The sequence below is a fragment of the Schistosoma haematobium genome, chromosome 1 (assembly GCF_000699445.3).
Source record: "Schistosoma haematobium chromosome 1, whole genome shotgun sequence".
Lineage (NCBI taxonomy): Eukaryota > Metazoa > Platyhelminthes > Trematoda > Strigeidida > Schistosomatidae > Schistosoma > Schistosoma haematobium.
This window is the reverse complement of record NC_067196.1, coordinates 77,893,281-77,916,129: the sequence shown is the minus strand read 5'-3', so window position 1 is coordinate 77,916,129 and position 22,849 is coordinate 77,893,281. Positions and strand designations below refer to the sequence as shown.

Sequence of the window (22,849 nt, the reverse complement as noted above, 5' to 3'; positions counted from 1 at the left end):
AACTTTTCAACTGTGAATCGCTATTTTATTTACATTTTATTCTTTAACGACAAACTGAGCCGAGTATGTAGGTGTAAACAATCTGGCTGGGGTTCGCACAAATTCCGTAACCAATAGTTAGAAACTGGGTGACATGGCTCAAAATTGTTTGGAATGGTGTACGTGAATTTACTATTGGCCTTACCTTAGATTTTAAGTTTAAAATTATCATACAAGGAGACATGTACGCTTGATCTTCGACTGAAAGACGTAAACATTACATAAGCGTAAACACTTGCTTCTGCTTTGCTCTCTTCTAAACCATACTAAAGCCTTAGGAAAAACCCTGGTTTTAAAACTGGCAGTTTGAACTACTACCACAGATAGGAAATATTTGTAAGGAAAATTGAAAACACTGTTGTAGTTAGTACATCAAATGGGATGAATAAAAAATAATGGTAACTAACTTGGCAGTCGGTACGGTGGAGATAAGATTATCGTTAGTCACCACAGAACTCCCATCATTCGATTTCATTAGATGATTTGGATAAATGGAAGAGTTAAAATTAGAATCAATAGGTTTTGGAGACTTCCAATCATGATTTAATGATTCCGACAGTGAGATTGGAGCAGTTCCATCATTTAGAGATTCTGACGAACTAGCAGAATTGGTGCCATCATAAAATGTATTTGAAGATAAATTAGCCTTAAACATGAAAATAAAGGGAGAAAATATTGGATTACGATATGGGACAATGATAAAAAAAGCCCTTCACAAATGTGACTTACTAACTAAGTACGAGTTCGTGTAACCACAATTTTATGGTAATCAGTGAAAATGCAATGACTAGTTCAATGTTTAAAACTATGAGGTCAAAGAAAAGCAATCGGCTGTTTTTTTTCGATATCAACTAAAAAATGGTGGAAGCTAACTATTGTTAATGGATCCCTATTTTAGGAATATTACACAATGATAAGAAATGTAAGCATGAGTTCTTGTCCGAGATCATAGACACTGATCTGATCAATTTAACCTATGATCTAAATGATTATTAACTAATTAATATGGCTGTGGAGTAAAAAAGAATGTAAGAAACCATGAAAATCCGAAAATACTGGTGTTAATCAGTAAATAAGAGGACTATAAAGCTTTTAAAAAAATCAGATTAGATAGAAGAATAAGATCGAAATGGTTAATAATCATTTTCAAGAATCACACTATCTCAGATATCATCTGTAGTGTGCAACTAGTCAAGTTATTTAAAAAACTTGTAATAAATCAAGATGTAGACATAACTAGGGATGACAGATTTCTTAAGTATGCTGTGGGTTCTGATAACACGATTTGGACTCTTTTTTAGTACAAGAAACGATCACATCTCAAAGAATATAATGATTTATTTCACTCGCCGAGTACAAGTTTATGTGTTTGGTTTAGAGTCACACTTTAAGTGTGACGTTTAGTAATACTATCATGTTGCCCAAACTAAATTAGGCAGAGCAAGACTCGGACCTACGAATGAGTTGTTGAAAGTCAAATGTCGAAACAAATAAGTCATCGTCCCATAAAGAATAAAATGAATACTAATGAGATTAAGATTTTGGATAGTTATCGATTTAAGGAATTAAGAATCAAGTTAGTTGACTACATACTCCTATTCTGTTGCTAAAACAAAAATCTTGTTTTAATTATGAACTAAAACAAACAATCGAAACAGGTAAGACCTTTACAATCACTCTAATGTATATCATTTAATCTTACAAAACTGCACTATTGTATATGAAGTTAACTGTTAAGAGAGATATTATACTACTGTTCACCATCTAAATATTCAATAAGTGAATTTGTGATTATCTTATTTTTCACCTGTTTTTTTTTATAGTATGCTAACGAATGTAGAAACAGATAGAGAATAGAAGAGTGCATATACATAAAAATTAGTGGTAAACACAAACTCTAGTTTCAAAACCGTTTATGCAAATAAATAATTGATTTTAGGATCAGGTATTAAGTAAACGGTTAGCGCAACATGCATATCACATGTTTCAAGTTCAAAACACCTTCAGAGATAGTGAAAACATGATATAGTCAATGAATGCTTGCATATATTACAAAAACAAAAACAGAGTCAGTTTGATATCATTCGCTCGATATCTTATTTAATTGTACAATCATAGTGAACAGATTCTTTCTATCCACTACCGCTGAACGAGAAAAATGTTCTGACTGTATTGAAAAGTGTTCAGTAATGATGATAAAATTCTTATACTAAATTTAGCATTTAATTACGGTCATTGGATAATCATGAGCAAACACTGAGTTCAACTACTCAAGATTAAAATGAAGCTTCAAGTCGATAAAGAAATAATAAATGTTTCATTATCAACAAGGTTATCATTTGCAATTATACGATAATAACACTGAACATACTATTAAGTAGTGAACTGGCTAGAAACAATGTAGACAGACAGTAAAAATATTTGCCGATCGTAATTATTTATTGTAGTCCGATTTACTTGGAGTTTATATCAACAATACGGTGACAGATTTTTAGATCTTATAAAAATCCTAATATTTTATTGGTATAAATGTTTGAAAACACTAGGTGATTCTGTGTCAAGCTGGGATTCAGCAACAACTGATATCTACATGAAAGTGAAACTGAATAAAAAGTCATCTGGATTCATCAAGAATAAATTCCACTAATTCACGTACGCTTGATAGTGAAAAAATGACAGATAGTGAGGTTCTAATTGATACTTTGTCCTCAACAGTATGAAATGATAAATATTTTCGGGTTTTTACTCACTAAATTTTATTATTCCAATGAAATATACTCATTTCATTTATAATGAATTAGATGTAACATATTTTTCATATGGAGATGTATTCATTGAAGTCGATACTTGAATCAAATAAAATCGACGATTATTTTAATGATATAATAACAGTGAGAAGAAACAAAGTAGTAAGAACTATCCAAAAATACTACATATTTTAATGTTGTTCATGTCATTTTCAAAACTAACCGAAAATAACATACAGCAGTAGGCAAAATTAACTAATCTACATACATGAACAACACTTTTTGTAAGACGAATAGTTTCTTTTACGGTAACCTGTGCACTCCTAAAGAACTGTATGAAAATTTAAATAATTAACAAAAGGAACTTACACTTCTGCATTGACTGGAATCATCTTTACCATTAATAAGATGATTATCCGTAGCTTTTTTACCGGAACGGGGATGACGTGTTTTTGGAAAACCTTTGGAACCTGATTTATCCTGTTGATAATAATAATAATAATAATAAATGGAGCAATAAAAATATGGAAATGAATGAAGTAAATTCAATAAAAACAGATTTCAAGTATTAACTAAACCGTGAACAAAGAGAAAACTATTTCCTACATCAGGTTTGCATTGGCGCTTAGGATTTAGATACGGATGTAAGTAAACAATATTACCATAAATACAAGGTTGGACGTTGAGTAAACTAAAGCGACATAATTATATCATTACTGAAGATGCAGTTATTTGTGACACGGTAAGAAAAACAGTAATGCAAAATTGTTTGAAGTTGAACTGTTGTTTTGTAGAAAAAAGATTTTCGTTTTTAAAAACATGGATTCTTCTAACAGTGAAAAGACAAAGTTATCACACTATTCAGAAAGATTTGCACATTTAAAATGTGTATCATTGAATTAACAAGAAAGGTAGTGAGGATAAATAGAATATATTTGTAGATGAACATGACTGGAGACAGCATTGATATACAGGAGGAAACTATACTACTATATTATATCTGGAAAGATAACTACTATCACGCTATATTTTATCTACATGGACTATGTTTGATCCAGAGTAGAGAGCACTAGGTAGAATGTATAATCAATCCAACAAACCTAAATATGCATATACTTGCCAGCTTGTATGTAGATAAAATATACAGTCATTCTTCAACTCAATAGAAGCTTTAAAGAATGAAAACAGGCAGTTATCAACGGTACATCAACTGCTTTAATTGAACTGAGATCTAGTTATCAGTTGATAATTGTTAAACGAATTAATGAACACTGTGAAGTAAATTGACTTGTTCAGATTCTTTCGCATAGTATCTATCAGTAGACGTTTGTCTTGAAGCAATTCAATACTTCTCTCACAATTCAAAGGCACTTCAATACATATTAAGTAAGCATCAAGAGGAAAGAATAATTTTATGGTTTATTGTTTTCCGAGACAAAAAAAGCTACTTATCGTTATGAATAATGGAGTGAAAAGTTATGGTTAAAAAACTATGTAAATATAATGCTTTACATAATCATAACACAAGTACACATATAGAGTAGAGAAATGTGTAGACAAACGTGTATACACAGAGAGGATACACAAAATATATTTATCATGAAATAATGAATGTAATTCAAGAGAAAATCATATAAGACATGAAAGATTAGAATTAATAATAAAGAACAATATTAATATATTACCATCTCATCAGGTTTAACTGAACCAGAGAAATGAACACGAGTTGATGCAGATGTTTGCATAGATAGAGATGAATGTGCAGATGAGGTAGAAAGATTATTTATATGATTTGGTGATGTATAGGATGAATCTAAATTACCATTTACATTTGACGGTGAATTAATAGATGAATTTGAATATGGTAAATTTTTTGTTGGATCAGTTGTAGAATTAATTGAATGATGATTGTTTAATGAATTAGGATCATTTGTTATTGCTGAATTATCATTCAGTGTTGATGATGGTGAAGTCGATGGTTTAGTCAATTCATGTTTCGATGGTGAAATACTTCGATTTTTTGAAAGATCTGATTGAGGAATTGATATATGCATATCTGCAGGCTCATAGGTATGATTTATTTCAGCACTGATATTGTCAAGTAAATCATGGTTTGTTTTAGTGTTGGCGTTTAATGAAGCAGAAAAGCTATCTAATTCGGATGGCGACATAGTTGGATCTATAAGAGAACACAAAAGAAAACGGAGGAAAATTGGGAATTGAAATTCTTACGAAAAAACTCAAATGTTTAGTGATATAAATGACTGAAATGTCATAACATAAAATTAATGAATATAAAAATTTAGAAATTATAGTAAGCAATGACCTCAGAACAACAGCTAACAATAAAGATGGGGCTGTTAAACGTTTCCGATTTTGTGAACATTAAGCATAGCTTTCTAGCATTTGGGTAAGGGATACATTTACAATATTTTACTCGACACTGATTTAAGGCGGAGGTTGTGTGAGAGACCCTATCATAGTGTTCAGAAATGCGATAAGATGGGAAAAAACTGAATGTACTTCCTTGAGTACAGTCGATTTCGAGCTACACTTCTAAATGCTTACAATCACAGTTTAAAGTAGTATATGAAATTCAAACAGGAAGTACGTGTCTACTTTCAATATTTAAACTACTGGTGGCACATCTTGTATTTAGTCTTTGTCAGTTTACCATATATACTGGGTAGTGAGTCAGTTATTCATATATTGTATTTGTTTTATCATGTTAGAAGATATTCTCAGACGAGTCAGAAATATCACGACTAAATGGTTTATGTCTAGAAACTCAATTTTTGCATCGAGTCCTGAACAGCTGGAAATCTTTACATAAATACACAGTATTATTGATATATTTAAAGAGATTGGATTTACGCAGTACAACTAATCGCGAAGATCACGACAGGTCATCTAACTTTTAGCACTATTATTAAGGATTAAAGTCAGAAGATAGATTAAATTAAAACTTAATTAAATTTATCAAACATATATTAGATTTTTAGATTTTATATTGATAAATCGTTACACTTTCGGTAAACTGTACCACTGTGTTAAACCCTATTGCTATTAACTACGGCTAAATATGAAGAAATAATTATTGATTCCCATTATTACCCTTCGCAGAGAGTACGATCAATCTAGAGTACTTCATCATGGTAAAGAAATTCTCAAAATTGAGCAAAAACAATTTGGGATGGATAAAGCGAATTACTTTAAATAATGAGATGTTGTTAAAGTGTTATTTATGAATGATAAAAATATTTTTAATTTGTGAAACACGCAGATTATAAAGAGTACTATGAAAAACATCATTTAGACCATAATGTTACCTAATACAAGAACCATATTGGCAAAGATATTTCACTACGAATATCGTATGAATTAAAATCAAGACTAAGAGTAGGTAGAAAGACAGTTTGACATGTATTGCAGTTTTACAGCTGCTAAATTGTAGTTGAAGAATGAGCAACCAAAACAAAATTACCGACTAATATTCAGAATTTTGAAAAGTAGTAAACAGTTGGAATGACATACTTGCTTTCAAAGATGGAAAACAAATGGATTCATAACCTACACTACCTTAAATAACACACTGCTGAACTTCAACATTACATACCCTGCGTTATCCAAAGCAAAATCAAACAAGAACAAAATGATCTAGTCTGCATTCACAAATCTAACTGCCCATCCGAAAACACCAGAAAAACTTAGTCTCATTAAAAATGCTTAACGTGACTGGAAAAATGAACAGTTAAATTAGCCAATCTTCTCGAGTTATCTCATGTAATGAATGCAAACCACCAAGTCGAAAAAACACCCGCATGCATTAATATAGTAACAAGAAAGTATGCAAGAGTTGCTTTTAATAAGGCATACCAGAGCTCTATTCTCATTTCAAGCTCTACAACTAGCACTGGATCACAAGAATAACTATTCTTTTTTACTTGTCACAATGTAAGACCTTAAACAAGATGTGACTCACTAAATCTATTATCATCAATTGTAAGGCGGTTGGAGGTGGTCTATAGGAAACACTGGATCTAGATTTCATACAAAACCCCAGTCACAAACATGTAGTACTTGGAATCAATCGTGGGGGACTGATGCTCTGCAGGATTTGAATTCGTATCATACAGAGAAATAATCTGAAATACTACCACTGAGCTATTAGGATAGTAACTGATCTCTTGGAGAACTGAGATATTTACAATTGACTTGTTAATGGCCCTGTAACCAATCAACTGTAAATTACCATTAATTTTTTAAACTTACTGTTGATCCATACATTTTCTAAGATGTGAAACAAATTTCTTTCTTTATCCTAAAATCCTAAACGCAACACACATACATTCAGTAATCCTTCTAACAAACTACAATAACCACCAATTTTGTCATCCTCGAATTCATGCGTTTAAAAATAATTTCTATTAACGGTAAGTTAAAATGAGATATATATATATATATATATATATATATATATATATATATATATATATATATATATATATATATATATATATATATATATGGGTATATGCATATATCTTACATTTTCGAAGTATCTAGAATCATTAATTGATTGCGCAACTCAAAAATACTTGGGGAAAAACATACCTAGAAAACTAATGACCAAAAGTCATCTAGTAACCAAACAAACTGTCCCTACTATAATCTATAATTTTTGTATAAAATATTAGCGGTATGCAACTGAGAACCAATTATTTGCATATATAAACAGGAGTAGCATCTCATAACCAATATTACGTATCTACCAATCAAAAATGAAACACAACTATAAATTAAAGCATGAGAAAGTAGAGCAACTACTGACAATTGTTTGGTTGAAGATTAAGTTGATCCAAGGATAGGGATTTTCACCACACATTAAACTTGAAACACATAATTTTTAATGAAAACTACTTTCGAATTACAAACAGCTAGTAATTACTAACTAGTACGAGAGTTGATTGTTTTTTTTTCATAATGCAATGTCATCGACTATAAAACCATTGAAAATCACAGTGCTAGAGATAACTATATATCGTTTTCATTTAGGATTTTAGTAATGTGAATTAGAGACTCTAGACCTTAAATGTCGGTTACAAATAAAATTCCCTTTGAATAATACAAAACCTTGACAAAAGCATCAAAGTAATGACCACTTCACATGGTTTATAGCAGCTCACGTACATTTGAGTTTGTTCACATTTAATTCGGTTAAGACCTGTTGTCAACTTATTTAACGAACAGAGTCGTTCTTAGAATAACAACTTATCCATACCATTGTACCATGAATATCTTTGCGCTTGTATGAATATGTATGATTGAGCATTGCTTACCGCCTACGCACATATTCATTCTGTTAACTTTAGTGTTAGTAGCTTAAATGATTCGATGGCTCATTCTTTTCCCTATGTATATATATGGACATTTTAATCTTATTCATTTTTGCCTCGCACATTCTCTCACTTACTTGCTTTTCGGCATTAGCGTTTCATTCTTGTTTCGCGTGCCTGTGGATTTAGTGATCTGTGCGTCATGCAATAATAAACGCGATCAACACTTCGTACTCGTCTTCTGATCTATACACCGTTGGAGGTGTTATCTTGTAACGGTTATCAGAACGAACAGCATACGAAGTTTAAGAATACTATCGAATGACGACCACAACAAGTTCATTTACAAATGATATTACAATTCACTTAACTATTTTTTGTCATATAACTCATGTTTAGTGCTGTCCTAACACCTTTCTTCGTTAAGTTGATACAAATTGATCTAGTAAGGATTGAGTGGAAAAATGTTCATCTATGGAGAAAGGTGTCGTGTTATTTAAGCGTATGTTCGCATATCTATTAGTGGAGAGAGGAATCAATTGATAACCCGAAATGGGACAAATTTAAGAAGCAATTCCATTACGCAAAGTGATAATAAAGGCTAAGTATTAGAAGGTAGTTCAGATGAAATGTAGACAGCCAAGTCTTTACGGACTCAGATATAAATTTATAATGAATGCACAAAATCAATAAAGTCTGATTGCAGTGTATTCGCCTCCAAATACATATCATGATTTGTGATTTACCAAAAGATTTTTTCTAAGAAATCTATTCGCTACTTAAGTGTTTACTAAAACAGTAGTATATATGTATACCACAACTACGATAAGTGTAAACGGTGGTACAGATAATTAAAGTTAAAACTATTTAAATGAATTAATGTTCAATAATACTAGAGTTTATCTATCACTGGGAAAATGAATCCAAATGACATGGTATTGTAGTGTGCTACAAACAGTAAAACAAAATTCAAAAATATCTAATAAAAGGCATTGAAAAAGAAGCTTAACCTTACCAGTTTCAACACGTGAGTCTAGTTGATCCTGTGGTAGTAAATAACATGTGAGATACTGTTCTTGAGTAACAGGATCCACATCTCTTTGTAACGTAATAACTGGTTGAGATTGATTCTGTGAAAGCCATAAAGCTGTCAATGAGCATCTTGATAAACTAAACGGTAAACGATCAAGTCTAGAAAGTAATTTCAATAATATAAGAATTATTTCAATAAATAAATACAACCATAAACTAAAAAGAAAGAATACTCTCTAAGATAGAAATCAAGCACAGTTAACATATTAATCGACCTTTACTGAATGTGATTTGGTATACATTTGCTGTGAATATAAAAAGTGACTGAAACATCGTCGTGTAAGGAAATGATTATGTTGAAAAATTAAATTCAGGGATGACAATTAAATGAGTACACAAATATAAATCAAAGAAAATGTTATGATAAGGAATAAGTGGTAACTTGAATCAGATTGCTCGTATTAGATTATTTGTTCTATCTTATTCGGGTCCAATTAATGTTAACGGAAACGAAGACTATGATTAAAGTCTATGGCCAATCAGTGGAATTACATGAAGTATACCGTTTAATATATGTAGTTATAACCAGTCTAAATCTAACCATTTCATTATGAATAATAAATTTATATTCAAGGTTTCATCCGAAAAGTTTTTATAAACGGGTGGATAAGTATATAGTATGTTAACCTTGAACGGATTTCATGTATTTTGAAATAAATTTTTGATTGTTACGCAACTGAATAGCAAAACTGTTAATTCAGCCAAGTATCAAAAGCTTCTGCCGTGCACATGGACACGTATAAGCTTGTCAATGACAGGTGTACTTTGTTTTACCTCACTCTTTCTGGACAGTTAGCATATTCGAAGATATGACAATATTATCATTGTAACAATTGTTGAAAAATACATATAAACCTACCTATTCCCAGAAACATCCAAAACTCGTAAACGTGTACAATTACCAATTTCATTAGGTAATCTATGCAAATTATTTTCTCGAAGAGACAAAATATTAAGTGATGCACATTGACCAATCTATAAAATTTGAAGAAAAAAAAGGTGAAGTAGAATTAAAATATATGGAACAAAGAGACAAAAGAGACGAACAAACCAATAAAAATAAAAAAACTCAATGAATACACCATATAATAAACTTAAAAAATCAGACAAGTTGAATAACTAAATCGTTTGTACTAGGCTAATATTAGTGAATATTAATTAACTCACTTACCAGTTACTTGAATATAAGCCACACTTTAAGTGTCAGGGATAATTATACTAGTTGGTTGTTCAAACTGGCATAAGTGTAGAAGGGTTCGACCCTGGAGCTTGAGGGTTGAAAGTCGAATATCTTAACCACTAAGTCATTGTTATATATTACCATCATGTATTATTGTGTACAGTCCGTCCAGTTGTTGGTTCAGCAGGATAGTTTACAACGAATAAATAAATAAATAAAATGTATGCACTATAACATTCACATAAAAGATTCACACTTTATTTGTTAGTGTAGTTAAATCAGTTCACTGACACTTTTATGTAGGACAAGGAAACCGAATTGGATAGAGCAACAACAACAAAACAAAAAAAACCTATTATTGCTACAAGTAATACCACTACTATTATCAATACAACTGAATCTATTTAATAGTACTACACACAAAATCAATTACAATTACTATCTGCTTCCTGAATACAATACAAAGAAATTTGTGGCATAGAATGAATAATTAGGTCATATGTTGTGACACTTCGTATATATATATATATATATATATATATATATATATATATATATATATATATAGAGAGAGAGAGAGAGAGAGAGAGAGTAGTGTACAGTAAATACATTTAGTGAAACTAACATCTATACGAAACATTATCGACAATTTAAGGTAACATGTAATAATATCTAACTGCTAGAAGTTAATTCTGTTTGTAGTAAAATTACAGATTGGTTGAAGATCTTTCTTTTACAGGTCAAGTTGAATCGTGTCTGAATTTAAATAAAGAAAATAAAAGTTATGGAATTCATTGCACGCAGAATGAAAAGATAAGTGTATATGATATACTTTAACTTGGGAGATCAACCAGTGTTGTATGTTGTTAGAGGTATGAGGACGGTTATCACTTCCCGTACTGTGGGCGGGTTTTTCTCGAGATACCTGAAAAGGAAATAGGATTAGAGGTGGCCTTAGTGACCTGAGAGAGTGACCCCAGTACGCAAGAGAAAATTGCTTAAGGCCGGTCATACACGAACTTTTTGTGGGTAATTTTCTTGTTAGCTCCGTACTTGTGGTGACCGTACCGACGAAGACGGACATTCGTGGGATAAGGTAAGGTGTGCATTTTTAGGGTCAACCTATTCTAACCCAATCTTTCCTTTGTGGAAAGACAGGATAGCTGTTATGCCCGTCGTCTGAGGGAAACACCTTACTGCCATCACACTTCTGAACATTCAGCAGTACGACTTCGCCCTCGGACCTTAGGTTTTAGTTTTACCGCTCTTCAATCATATTATTATCAGTTAAACATATAAATATTGGTACAAGGAGGCACCAAATACATATGCGCCACACAGATCTCATTTGATATGTGTGAGGGCTGTAATACTGCCCGGGTGCCCAAACCGAAGCAGGTGGTTTCCTTAGGGGTCACACTTCCAGCCTTTGACCTATAGGTCTGATCCACAAGGCAGTGGAGCATCGTAAGAAGATTCAGTCCCATGGTAGCCGGTGACCAACGATTGGTTCATACGCCATTTGTTCCTTCAGGATACTGGAGCCCATCTGCACCATTGGTTTGGAATCAGGGTTTTCCAACCCCCGTAGGTGGACTCTCCATGTCCACCAACCCGGTTAAAGCGCCGGACATTCGCTTTTCGTTTTCTTAATTTCATAAACAACACCCTCGCCACGAGACGGTAGTGAGTAGAACTTCCCTGGTAGTGGTTGTATGCACGTGGTCGTGTGAGAGGATTTCGCGAGGGATAGCTGACTCTCCCCACTCTCGGCCGTACCAGGGCATTTGAGAACCTTTTTTGCTCTTCAACCAACCTATCTGACATGACAGGACATTAAGGAACCATTGTTTAAGCCAGTATAACCCAATTGGTTTATCACGATAGACAAGCCTGACCACCATGTGAAGGTAGCGGCAACGGTCGGGAACTCATCTCATCTAAGCGTAGAACTTTATACTAACAGCAAAAGCAGTCCGCAAAATTGAACGAATTCAATCATTGGTTACTATAGACAATTTAGATAAATTCATGTATTGTTAAGACCTTATTATCAGAGTATTATAATATCTTGTCGAAGCATAACTACTAGATGCTCACCTGTATTATGAATAACATCGATGGAATGGTGATTAGCTCTAGTGAAGCTTCAACCATGAAAAAATACAGCGAAAATTAGTAGGCTAAACAGTAAACCTATATTGCATTTCAGTAACTTGGAGGAAATGTCATATAAAGCATTGTCAGAATTTATAAATACAAATCCTTACTAAATGATTTCATTTTGAGACAAATTTGGCTAATCAAGTCTATTATTATCAACAATTAGAATATCATTGTATGAAGTTGTTTCCAATTAAATACTTCATTTATTACAAAACTACTATAATATCAATTATTATCTCGAAAATAAACGTGGTAAGACAAAAGAAATACATATATTTGTTATATTTGGTTATTCTAAGGTCGTAGTTTGTATCGAATACACTTCAAGGCAAAGAAATAGTGAATACTGTTATGACAGAACGAATATTGTAAAGATTGGAACAGGTTTTTTGAATCATTAACTATAATTTTGTTGTATAATCACTGAGTAACTAGATCAATATATACATATATTCCACTTATCATAAGCTTTCGGCTGACTCATTAACTAATGTTGTGAGATATGCTATTCCTAATTTATTGCCTGTCTATTACTCACAGTCCCCCCTGTTCATTAGCACTTTTGGCTTGTTCATGTACAATGGTTATTTCTCATTTTATGGTGTGGTACCGTCTGGTATGCCCGTATGTAAACCACGTCCGTTTAAAATATATATTAGAAGTTAATTGATGACTTTTTGACTTTAAGAAAGGGCTTTCGAATAATGAACCAATAGGAACCTAGCCGCCGGCTCAAAGTCAGTAGTGCTGGTCGAGCGTGTAGTTGGCTAATTTAGAGATACTAAGCTATAGAGTAAATAATAGACCTAATGAGAACCAGGATTCTGATTGGTGATTTGGCGAGTGATATTTGTCAACGGGTATTCAAGACATAAAAATACTACCCACATAATAATCAAATATTGTGCTTCTCAACCACAGATTTATTTGCCAACTAACCTGACTCCAAGGAACAATCGTTCCAACCAATCAGGATCAAGTGAGTCATCAAAGTAGAGGAGCTCCAATACCATCTATGGTCACAGAAGGTGGTTAACAGGTAGTCACTGACACTTCGATAGTTATATGAAACACAAACGGTCAATACAAATGGTTGTAAAACTTCAACTGGGAAAACTAAATCAATTAGATACACAACTGACTAGGAATAATTATATCATATTTACCCATATTATTTGTTTGAATAGAGAAACCTGATAGAGTGTGGACAACACCCAGAACCATCAGCACCAAATGTTCACCAAGTCAAGCATCGTGAACGGCATAACACAACCAACAAACTAAGCAAGTTAAGGTTTAAATAGTAACTACTATTTCTTTAACGAACGTTTAATATGCATTTTTGTCGAAATACAATTATGTATTGACCTATTTAACTTGGCTTTAAGTAGATAATATTCGAAAAAATGCTACATTTTAAAAGGTATGCGACGATATATATATATATATATATATATATATATATATATATATATATAAAGAAATTTGATTACTTGATAAATTATTAGGTTAACGAGTGTCGGTTATAATCAATCTGCATGAAGCATATATTACATAAACATAACAAAGAATGTGTTTATTTAAAATTTACATTGTCATCACTACTTTTGGTACTATTTGTTACACGATTCACGTAATTTCATGAGATAAGATAGTTCAGTGGAATTAAATGCAGTGATAATCAACTAATTTGATGAGAGTTTACCTCATTATGAATCAATATCACTAATAATTAGTAACTAGTGACGAGATAAACTTCCTCCAGTTTCATTGAAAAGTCATGCTACATGAAGTCAACTAAATTGAAAGCGACGACATACGGTCGACGATGATAGTGAATAATAGTCACAAGCGATAGGTTAATGATCAAGGCGTTCGACATTTAACCACTAAGTCGAGGATTAGAGCCCCGCACTACCAGCTTCGATTTCGGCAACCGAGTATAACCACTAGTCCTAATGCATAAAGTGTGGCTCAAAGTCAAGTATACAAATCTACGCCTGGTTAATGAGTTAACGATAATGATAATAAATAGTGAACTTCAGAAATCAACTGAAATGTTAAACAATTGTATAAACTAGTAGATGTTCTGGCGCTTGAAGCGATAGTATTGGGTCTGGGATTCACAGTCAACATCCTCATAGCTACAAATACATTTATTTATTTATGTGAACACATAAATATTGGTACAAAGAGGTACCGCATACATATGCGCCACACAAGTTACTTGATTTGTGTGGGCTGTGATGTTGTGATACATCCAGTTAACGAATCCTAAATGCAATGAAATGCACATCCTGGATTTGATCAACAGCTCTGTTGTATACACATGTTGCAATTTACATACAAATCAATTTCACCAATAATAATAAATCAAAGATACATTAATATCTTCGAGGTTTTTAAAATAGCATTTTGTTTAAAATGTTTTAAACTTTTTTCTAATGCATTGGACAGGATAAGAATATGGAACCCATTGACTAACACTCCAGAGCTCTATTCATCAGACAATACGGTCTTGACATTTTTTATCTATATTAGGTAAAGAATGTCTAGGAAATGTATTACGTTTTTACTTCTTCTAATACTTATTTTTACATGTTTAGTCTGATGACACATGAGACCTATGTAAAGACATCCCTTGATAAAAGCAGAATCAAAGGCAACTGAATTCGACGGAAATAAGAAATAAATAGGAATCATAATAATAAAAGAGAAAGCAAATGCATTATAAAAGGAAAATATTCAGACAACATCAATAGCAGTAGTGAGAAAACAAAACGCTAAAAATTTCCTACCTCAGAGGGTAACTCAGTCAATTGATTTTGATCAACATTCAGATGAAACATGGAGACTAAATTGCCAATAGAAGACGGGAGTTTCTGAAACGCATTTAGTAATATAGAAATACATTGATATAATGATACACACCAATAAATAATTACGTCTAAGTGCACTATACTGTAAGTTACAAGCATATGCAAACTTTATGAGCTAGGTTATCTCTGTTAGTTAGGGCTGTAAGTTTAACGTTGTCACATCACCGAAACATTTTGCAGTGCCCAGTAGATTGAAATAAAAGTTTGAAAGACAATCGTAGTCTACTCATATTTTTTTAATTTAACTGTCACCTGTTAAAGTTATATATTGGAAGACAGCCAAGTTTGTTGCGGATATACATTCACACACTACATAAAAATCTCTGTAACATTGATGGAAATCCATAAGAACTATTCCAATCACTGTAGTAACGAAATGGATAGGTTTCATAAATGAAAAGCAAATCGATCAATTAGAAAGAGAGAGAATGTTACTGAAAAATGACTAATGCAATATAGCTAACTAAGCTCAGTCAATTATCAGTAATTCACTAAACACCAAGCAATAAAGATTTTGTAACTTTCCTAATAAATTCGCCGATTATGGAAAATAGTAAACTATTTACAGGTGATGAAAATTTGTTTAAACCCAAGAAGCATACTTGTGTACACGGTAGGTATTCAAGAAAATTTTAAAAATAATCGAAATGAAAGAAAAATCCTAGAACTATCAGGTAGTAACAAGTTATTAGATGTCACAAGCGAACATAATCATTATGATGACTTTAATTTAAAAGAATAATTATTTTGTAACCAGCTACCATGGGAAAAACATCAAATACACTTCAACCATATACCTACATTAAGAAAACATTATCTTATGTAGAACGCCGTCATAAAAACTGAATCGATATAATTTATTTCTGTAAGGTTATGGTAACTTAATTCCAGCACATAAATTGCAAATATTCTCATGAGACTAACGGTTTGACCTACACAAGTTTGTCATGTTATATACACATATATAATCAAAATGTGTGATTAACAGGTTAGTATAAACCAGTTTTGGTTGATAGTAAAATATAATACGTTTAAGTCAGAAAATTCTTTCCCTACGGCCTTCATGAAATTAATTTCTGTGACAAATATTTTCATTCATTACACATCATGAGTGTATGTTGTTCGATTGGTTCAAGTAAATGAAAATAATGAAATAATCCGAAATTTTATCTTGATAATATTTTTATCGATACACAAAAAATTCTTAGAGAAAGAAATAATATTTATTGAAGTACAACCATGCAACAATTTAATTCAGTAAAGGAATCCTTTCCAACAAGCTCATTTCCAAAGCTATACAATCGTATATATTATATATAAGTCAATGAATAATTAATTGCATATCTGTTAGAATGTGACTGGTAGTTCTAGGTAATATTAAATAAGAATGATTGGTTCAGCGAAGAGTCAGGCTGGGGATAAACTCCACGTTTTTAAGTCATATAAGTAAATGGGAGTCAGCAAGTGCTGTTAGATTTTCATTGATTTAGTTACTCAATTGTAGATATTTTAGAATATTTTCTAATATAGAATTAATTGGAGGTAAATCTTTTGCTAGGTTGCAATCTTTCTTCCATATCATAACTGACTGATCTATGGTTGACACGTCTGTAGCATGATGGAGTGATATTTTCGTCGCAGAAAACTTAACATTCCTCATGTAAGCCAGGAAAACGAGATAACGAAACATGGAGACCAGCATAGATTACAAAAGAGCAAATAACATATCCTGCCTCCTTTGGTTGGTTACCAAGAGTAAGGTCGAAACTGAGGACGAAAGTATAATTTATCTTAACCCAAGAGCTCCCTTTTCCGCGAATTCATTTTCAAAGCTGTTCAAAGTCATCTACAGGGTAAGTAGAAAGCTTCCAAAGACAGCTATATCTTTTTTTAACATTACCGAAGCACTACCTATACATTTGGAAAAACTAGAATTATGTGTCCAGACGAAACCTGCACAACCTTTCCTTCTACCATGGTCATAATCTCTCGTGATTTCTTCTTTTTTTAAATCCATCTTCAACCCCCAACTGATATATTTAGGTTTCTATGATCTTTCTGATTATAGTTCATCTCAATTTCAACATTTTATCATACTGAGTCTTCTCTTCGCAATTATAATTTCCTTATTTTTCTTCATGATGAATATTTAAGATCCCAGAAACAAAATTACTAATAGTTTCCTTAATAAAAAGGACATTTTTATACTCTTGTTTATTCTATCTCACTGTTACTATGTTTAACAGAATTTTATCACTATCATTGTAATTATTATCGTTTTGAAGAATAGGTATATATTTGCAACTGTACAGCTTTGAAAATGAATTTGCTGAGAAAACTCTTTGTTGAACCAATCTTTCGTGTTTTATATTTCAATGGGTATATTTCGTTTACCATATGAAATATGGCTACGTAATTTTATTCTATTGATCATATATTTCTCATGTTTTGCAAATTCTCTCCTTCAATATTTTGTTTAGGAAAAAATTATGTAGTCAGATCTTACAGAATAGCTAATTAAACTCCAACATATATACAATTAATTATTTGTTGATCTATAATTTATCATATATAATATATACGATTGTACAGCTTTGAAAATGAACTTGTTGGAAAAGATTCTTTTCCTGAACATAGTTATTTTATAAAGAAACAATATTGTATTATAATTTGACTTAAGACCATAAAAATTGAAGATTATGAGTGAGTGCTTTTGAGGAGACTTTAAAATATTACGAAACAAGTGTTCAATGCTACCTGATTTTCAGATGATTTTCCAGTTGATGTCAGTTTATGATCAAAGCTACAATTAAGTTTAAAAAAATTTCACAAGACGATTTTAATTAGACATATTATGAAGATAATCTTCTATATACAAAATGTTATATTGAGCATAGGTACACTGATTATTAATATATACTTACAGAAAGAAAATTTTCAGTTAAATATAATTCTTGTAAACTGGAACAGCTGAAATTAACAAAAGAAAGGTGTATTTTTTATAAATAAAATTTAATATTGAATGATGAACATAACCAAAATGATAAAATTGCCATTTAATTCGTCAAATAGAAAGATATGCATTACGACAACAAAAGTAATATCTATCTCATGGTGAGCAATTTAGAAATATAACTTTTACACAACGGTTAGTGGTTTATGCACGAGAATTTCCATCAATGCGTTTCGACATCAAGCGTTACCTCAACTACGTCAGTTTAGTCAGTCGGGCAATGTCATCATAGCTACTACAAATATACGTATCCCATAGTTTAGTACACGAGCGTGTAATAGGTTCGTTTAGTGAGAAAACTTTCTCATACTTATTGAGTTTCAGCTAAGTGGGTGTGCGAATTATCCATCATTATTACGATAGTCAAAGTTTTGTGAAGTAAATGAAAAAGTACATCCACTACAAATGAAGTATTTTTGGTACTTATTCGAACAATAAAAAATCCAAACCTTAAGGACCTAGGATTATACAATAACAAGAAAATTACTCGTAAATACCACACCTGAAGAAGACATATTAGATAGGAAACTCAAACGCTTCATCATAGTCTTCACAATGGTCAATCAATGGATGAACGTTATGACACGTTCTCTTTTTAAGTGAGTAGCTACAGAAATAAAATTGACTCTTAAAATGTGGAAGTACTATGTAGAAAAAAACAATACCTCAAAGAATTTTTCAGTGTGCGGTACCGAATGTAGGCCTAATGAGATATATTCAATGACCAGGACAACTCAGTGAGACGCAGATCCAAACAACGATTAGCACAAGTAGTGAAAACAACAAATAAAATTATTGAGTCAGGATACTAACCGATTTAAAAGGAAACTCTCACATTTGATTTTGTTTCTAAATCTATTTTTCCTAACAATATTGTCTAGTATGCTGATAAAAATCACACAGTTAAACTAATTAACGCACAAAAGTAGTGTTAACGAAATCATGCATATATGTGCCAAAAAAGTGTTAGTTTAGTAGAAACAAGGATTTAAAAAAGGATCAGAGATGATAAAACGTAAAACAATCTAGCATCATAGGGAAACAGATCAAAAGTCACATGATGACAGTAAAGTCTAGTCAAGGCGAATGCATTAACAGATGAAGTGTATTTCACGTCTAAATGTAAAAGCCATTGATTTGTAATACATCAATTCATTTTGTGAACAGATATGTGAAAACATAGCACATAATATTATCAAAGACAATGCCCCCAAATGCCCTGGTACGGCCGAGAGTGGGGAGAGTCAGCTATCCCTCGCGAAATCCTCTCACACGACCACGTGCATACAACCACTACCAGGGAAGTTCTACTCACTACCGTCTCGTGGCGAGGGTGTTGTTTACGAAATTAAGAAAACGAAAAGCGAATGTCCGGCGCTTTAACCGGGTTGGTGGACATGGAGAGTCCACCTACGGGGGTTGGAAAACCCTGATTCCAAACCAATGGTGCAGATGGGCTCCAGTATCCTGAAGGAACAAATGGCGTATGAACCAATCGTTGGTCACCGGCTACCATGGGACTGAATCTTCTTACGATGCTCCACTGCCTTGTGGATCAGACCTATAGGTCAAAGGCTGGAAGTGTGACCCCTAAGGAAACCACCTGCTTCGGTTTGGGCACCCGGGCAGTATTACAGCCCTCACACATATCAAATGAGATCTGTGTGGCGCATATGTATTTGGTGCCTCCTTGTACCAATATCTATGTGTTAAAATAAATAAATAAAATCAACTTGAAACCTGACACAAATATGCACCGAGCTTAGCTGTAAGAATTTACATTAGCACAGAAAGAAAACTGACATTTAAAATGCGGAGTGAGAGCAAATATGTCGGTACAATAAAATCATTAAAAAAGGAGCAGCTAATTCACAGAAAGAAATTGTCACACACTTCAAATGATCAACACTGAGGATCAATTCTTTTCACTTTGAATATGTAATAATTTTTAACTTACTTTCCTATAGTTGATGTTACTGTTAACAGTCGATTTTGGTTGAGCTTTAAAATGATCAACTTGTCTAAATCACCTTAAAAATGAAAATAACGATAACAGGTAAACAAAAATTATATATATATATATCAGATAAAACTTTATTATCAATATGATAATCCGAGTAGAAGGTACTCTACATGAATGTTGACCACAGAGGTGACACACATATTGGAGAGGATAATCGCAAACGCCTTCAAAAGAACATTCTTCGCAATAATCCTGGGAAAGATATTTACGAAGATCATAAACAGTTAACCCTTTCAATATCTGCTAGTCAATTTACCTGTTCCTGTAGGGCAATATATATTAGTCGTTCGGTGAGCATTTATTTCACGAGCGTTTAGAAAACATACGCTGAATGGTTAAAGAAACGTAAAAGTGGCTGCACAAGAAGTGTAGTTATAGAATAGCTTGTCAATACCGACCATGAAATTAGAAGAGGTTCAGTTTGCAAAGTCCTTTACAGTTTGAACACAAGACTACTAAAAACCATGTTTCTATCTATTTGCTATTGTTGAAACTCTCATTATGTACAAAGAAGCTCGAACTATGGATACGAAATAAACTTGTCCAGCATCCTATCTTACCATGAACTGGACGTATAAAACTTTTAAATATTAAGTTTTGTCTACACTTTATTTGTTAGATTTTACAGATCATCATTGCTCTCCATTAATTTATTGAATTTGTAATCCAACCATTTACTTTTGTTTGAGTGATCATCTCTGATATATTTTATTTTCGATGTTTATATCACTATGCTGAGTATACAGATTCAATAATTATCATTTTCTATTTACTTTCTACAAAATTCTTAATTCAACTTTGATTCAACAACTAAATACGAGTGAAAATTTTCGTAGTTAACTTTTGTCGCTGTAATTAATCATTGGCACTATAGACTATCATTGTGAAAATATATACATATGGAATTATCAAAAAGAGGTCTTTTCAATGAACCATATTCTTGATTCGCTGTTCAACCGTGAAAAATAATTTCAGTTAAGTTAAAACTTATCTAAGTTTAAGTACTCAAGTTCGAAAGAATGGCCTGAGGGTTTGATTACTTGGGAAAATTTAAACGGTTACATATAACATATCTTTATGTAATGTTTATGCGACTTATAGTTCAGTATTTAAACAAGTAGCATTTACTATGTATTAAGTCAGACCATTGAACAAGTAATATACAAATTAGATAGAGAAATTAACATGAGTGTCGGAATATTCGGGAATAATGTATTTCTGAACTTTGGAATATTTTCTCATGTTGATGACAATATGCAAATAGTTTGATTACTTTAAATCCACAAATATTGATATTATTAGCTCGTCTCTAACGTCATTAGTTAAATCTTTGGAAGTTAAACATCAGACCAAGCTGTAAAAATCAGAAAAATATAAAAATGTTCTCAGGAAAAATATGAAAACACTTCATTTTCTTGTACATCAATTAGAATAATCAGTACTTTTGCCCGGTATCTGACAGCAGATATCAAGATGAAAACGTCTACTGATAAAATCTCAAACTAAGGGTCTTTGGGAAAAAAATAATTAGTTGACTACAAACTCATTTAATTCTGTTTGACATTTAATGAGATCAGTAAAGATAAAGCTGTGCAGGTTATTTATAAAAATAATAATCATAAATTACAATTCCTTACCTAAGCCATTTGGTAAATGTGTTATGCTATTTTGTGATAAATTTAAGTCCGACAGTGAAACTAATCCCGAGATGCTTTCAGGCAGAGTAGAAATAAGGTTTTCTGATAAATCCAACTGTTGCAAATTCCCAAGATTTCCCAACTCCTTGTAGTTTGGTTTTTTCATATACCAAAACACAAACGTAATGTGAAGCGAAGGGAAAATAAATGAAACAGAAACGTTTATGTATTAAAATCTACGGTTGGTCCTTTGTTTTATATAAAAGAAATGTATGCACAACACAACTGTGAAGAGACAAAATAATACAAGAAACAGAAATGTTTAGCTTCCCCTCACCACCAGTATAATTAATGGTTGGAGGTGGTGGGTGATATGGCTCAAAATCGGTCACAATGGTCCAGATGCATTATATGTCTCCCCTCAGATCATGAGTTCTAAAATAATCTTACACTAGTTATTCAGTAAATTCATTCTTTACTCCCGAAATATATTGCCTGCGCATAATCTTTTTTACTACTGCTGACACTTACTACTTCTATTCTGGTACTAGTCGACTTAAACACAATTGGTATTATGTAAATTCTTTTATCCATATATTTGAAATAAACAAAATAGAAATTACACATCCATGAAGCACCTAATAAATTAGCAATTAATCTGTAATGATTAATACGGATAAAAAAGGATGCGTGGTAGATCTTATTCATAGTCAGCAAATCTAATTAGTATTTTCAGG

The 22,849-nt window shown here is 32.2% G+C and overlaps 1 protein-coding gene across 1 annotated transcript in view; it reads right to left on the bottom strand.

Moving 5' to 3' along the window:
* Window positions 1-22,849, bottom strand: part of MS3_00002174 (uncharacterized protein) — a 61,939-nt gene that overhangs the window by 32,567 nt on the left and 6,523 nt on the right. Inside the window, exons 7-15 of the mRNA XM_051209742.1 lie at window positions 22,113-22,257; window positions 20,410-20,482; window positions 18,364-18,409; window positions 15,359-15,442; window positions 10,074-10,189; window positions 9,138-9,313; window positions 4,472-4,965; window positions 3,156-3,266; window positions 447-685 (exon numbers count right to left, since the gene is read on the bottom strand). Of these exons, the coding sequence (XP_051075199.1) occupies window positions 447-685; window positions 3,156-3,266; window positions 4,472-4,965; window positions 9,138-9,313; window positions 10,074-10,189; window positions 15,359-15,442; window positions 18,364-18,409; window positions 20,410-20,482; window positions 22,113-22,257 (1,484 nt within the window). The remainder of the gene's footprint in view (window positions 1-446; window positions 686-3,155; window positions 3,267-4,471; window positions 4,966-9,137; window positions 9,314-10,073; window positions 10,190-15,358; window positions 15,443-18,363; window positions 18,410-20,409; window positions 20,483-22,112; window positions 22,258-22,849) is intronic.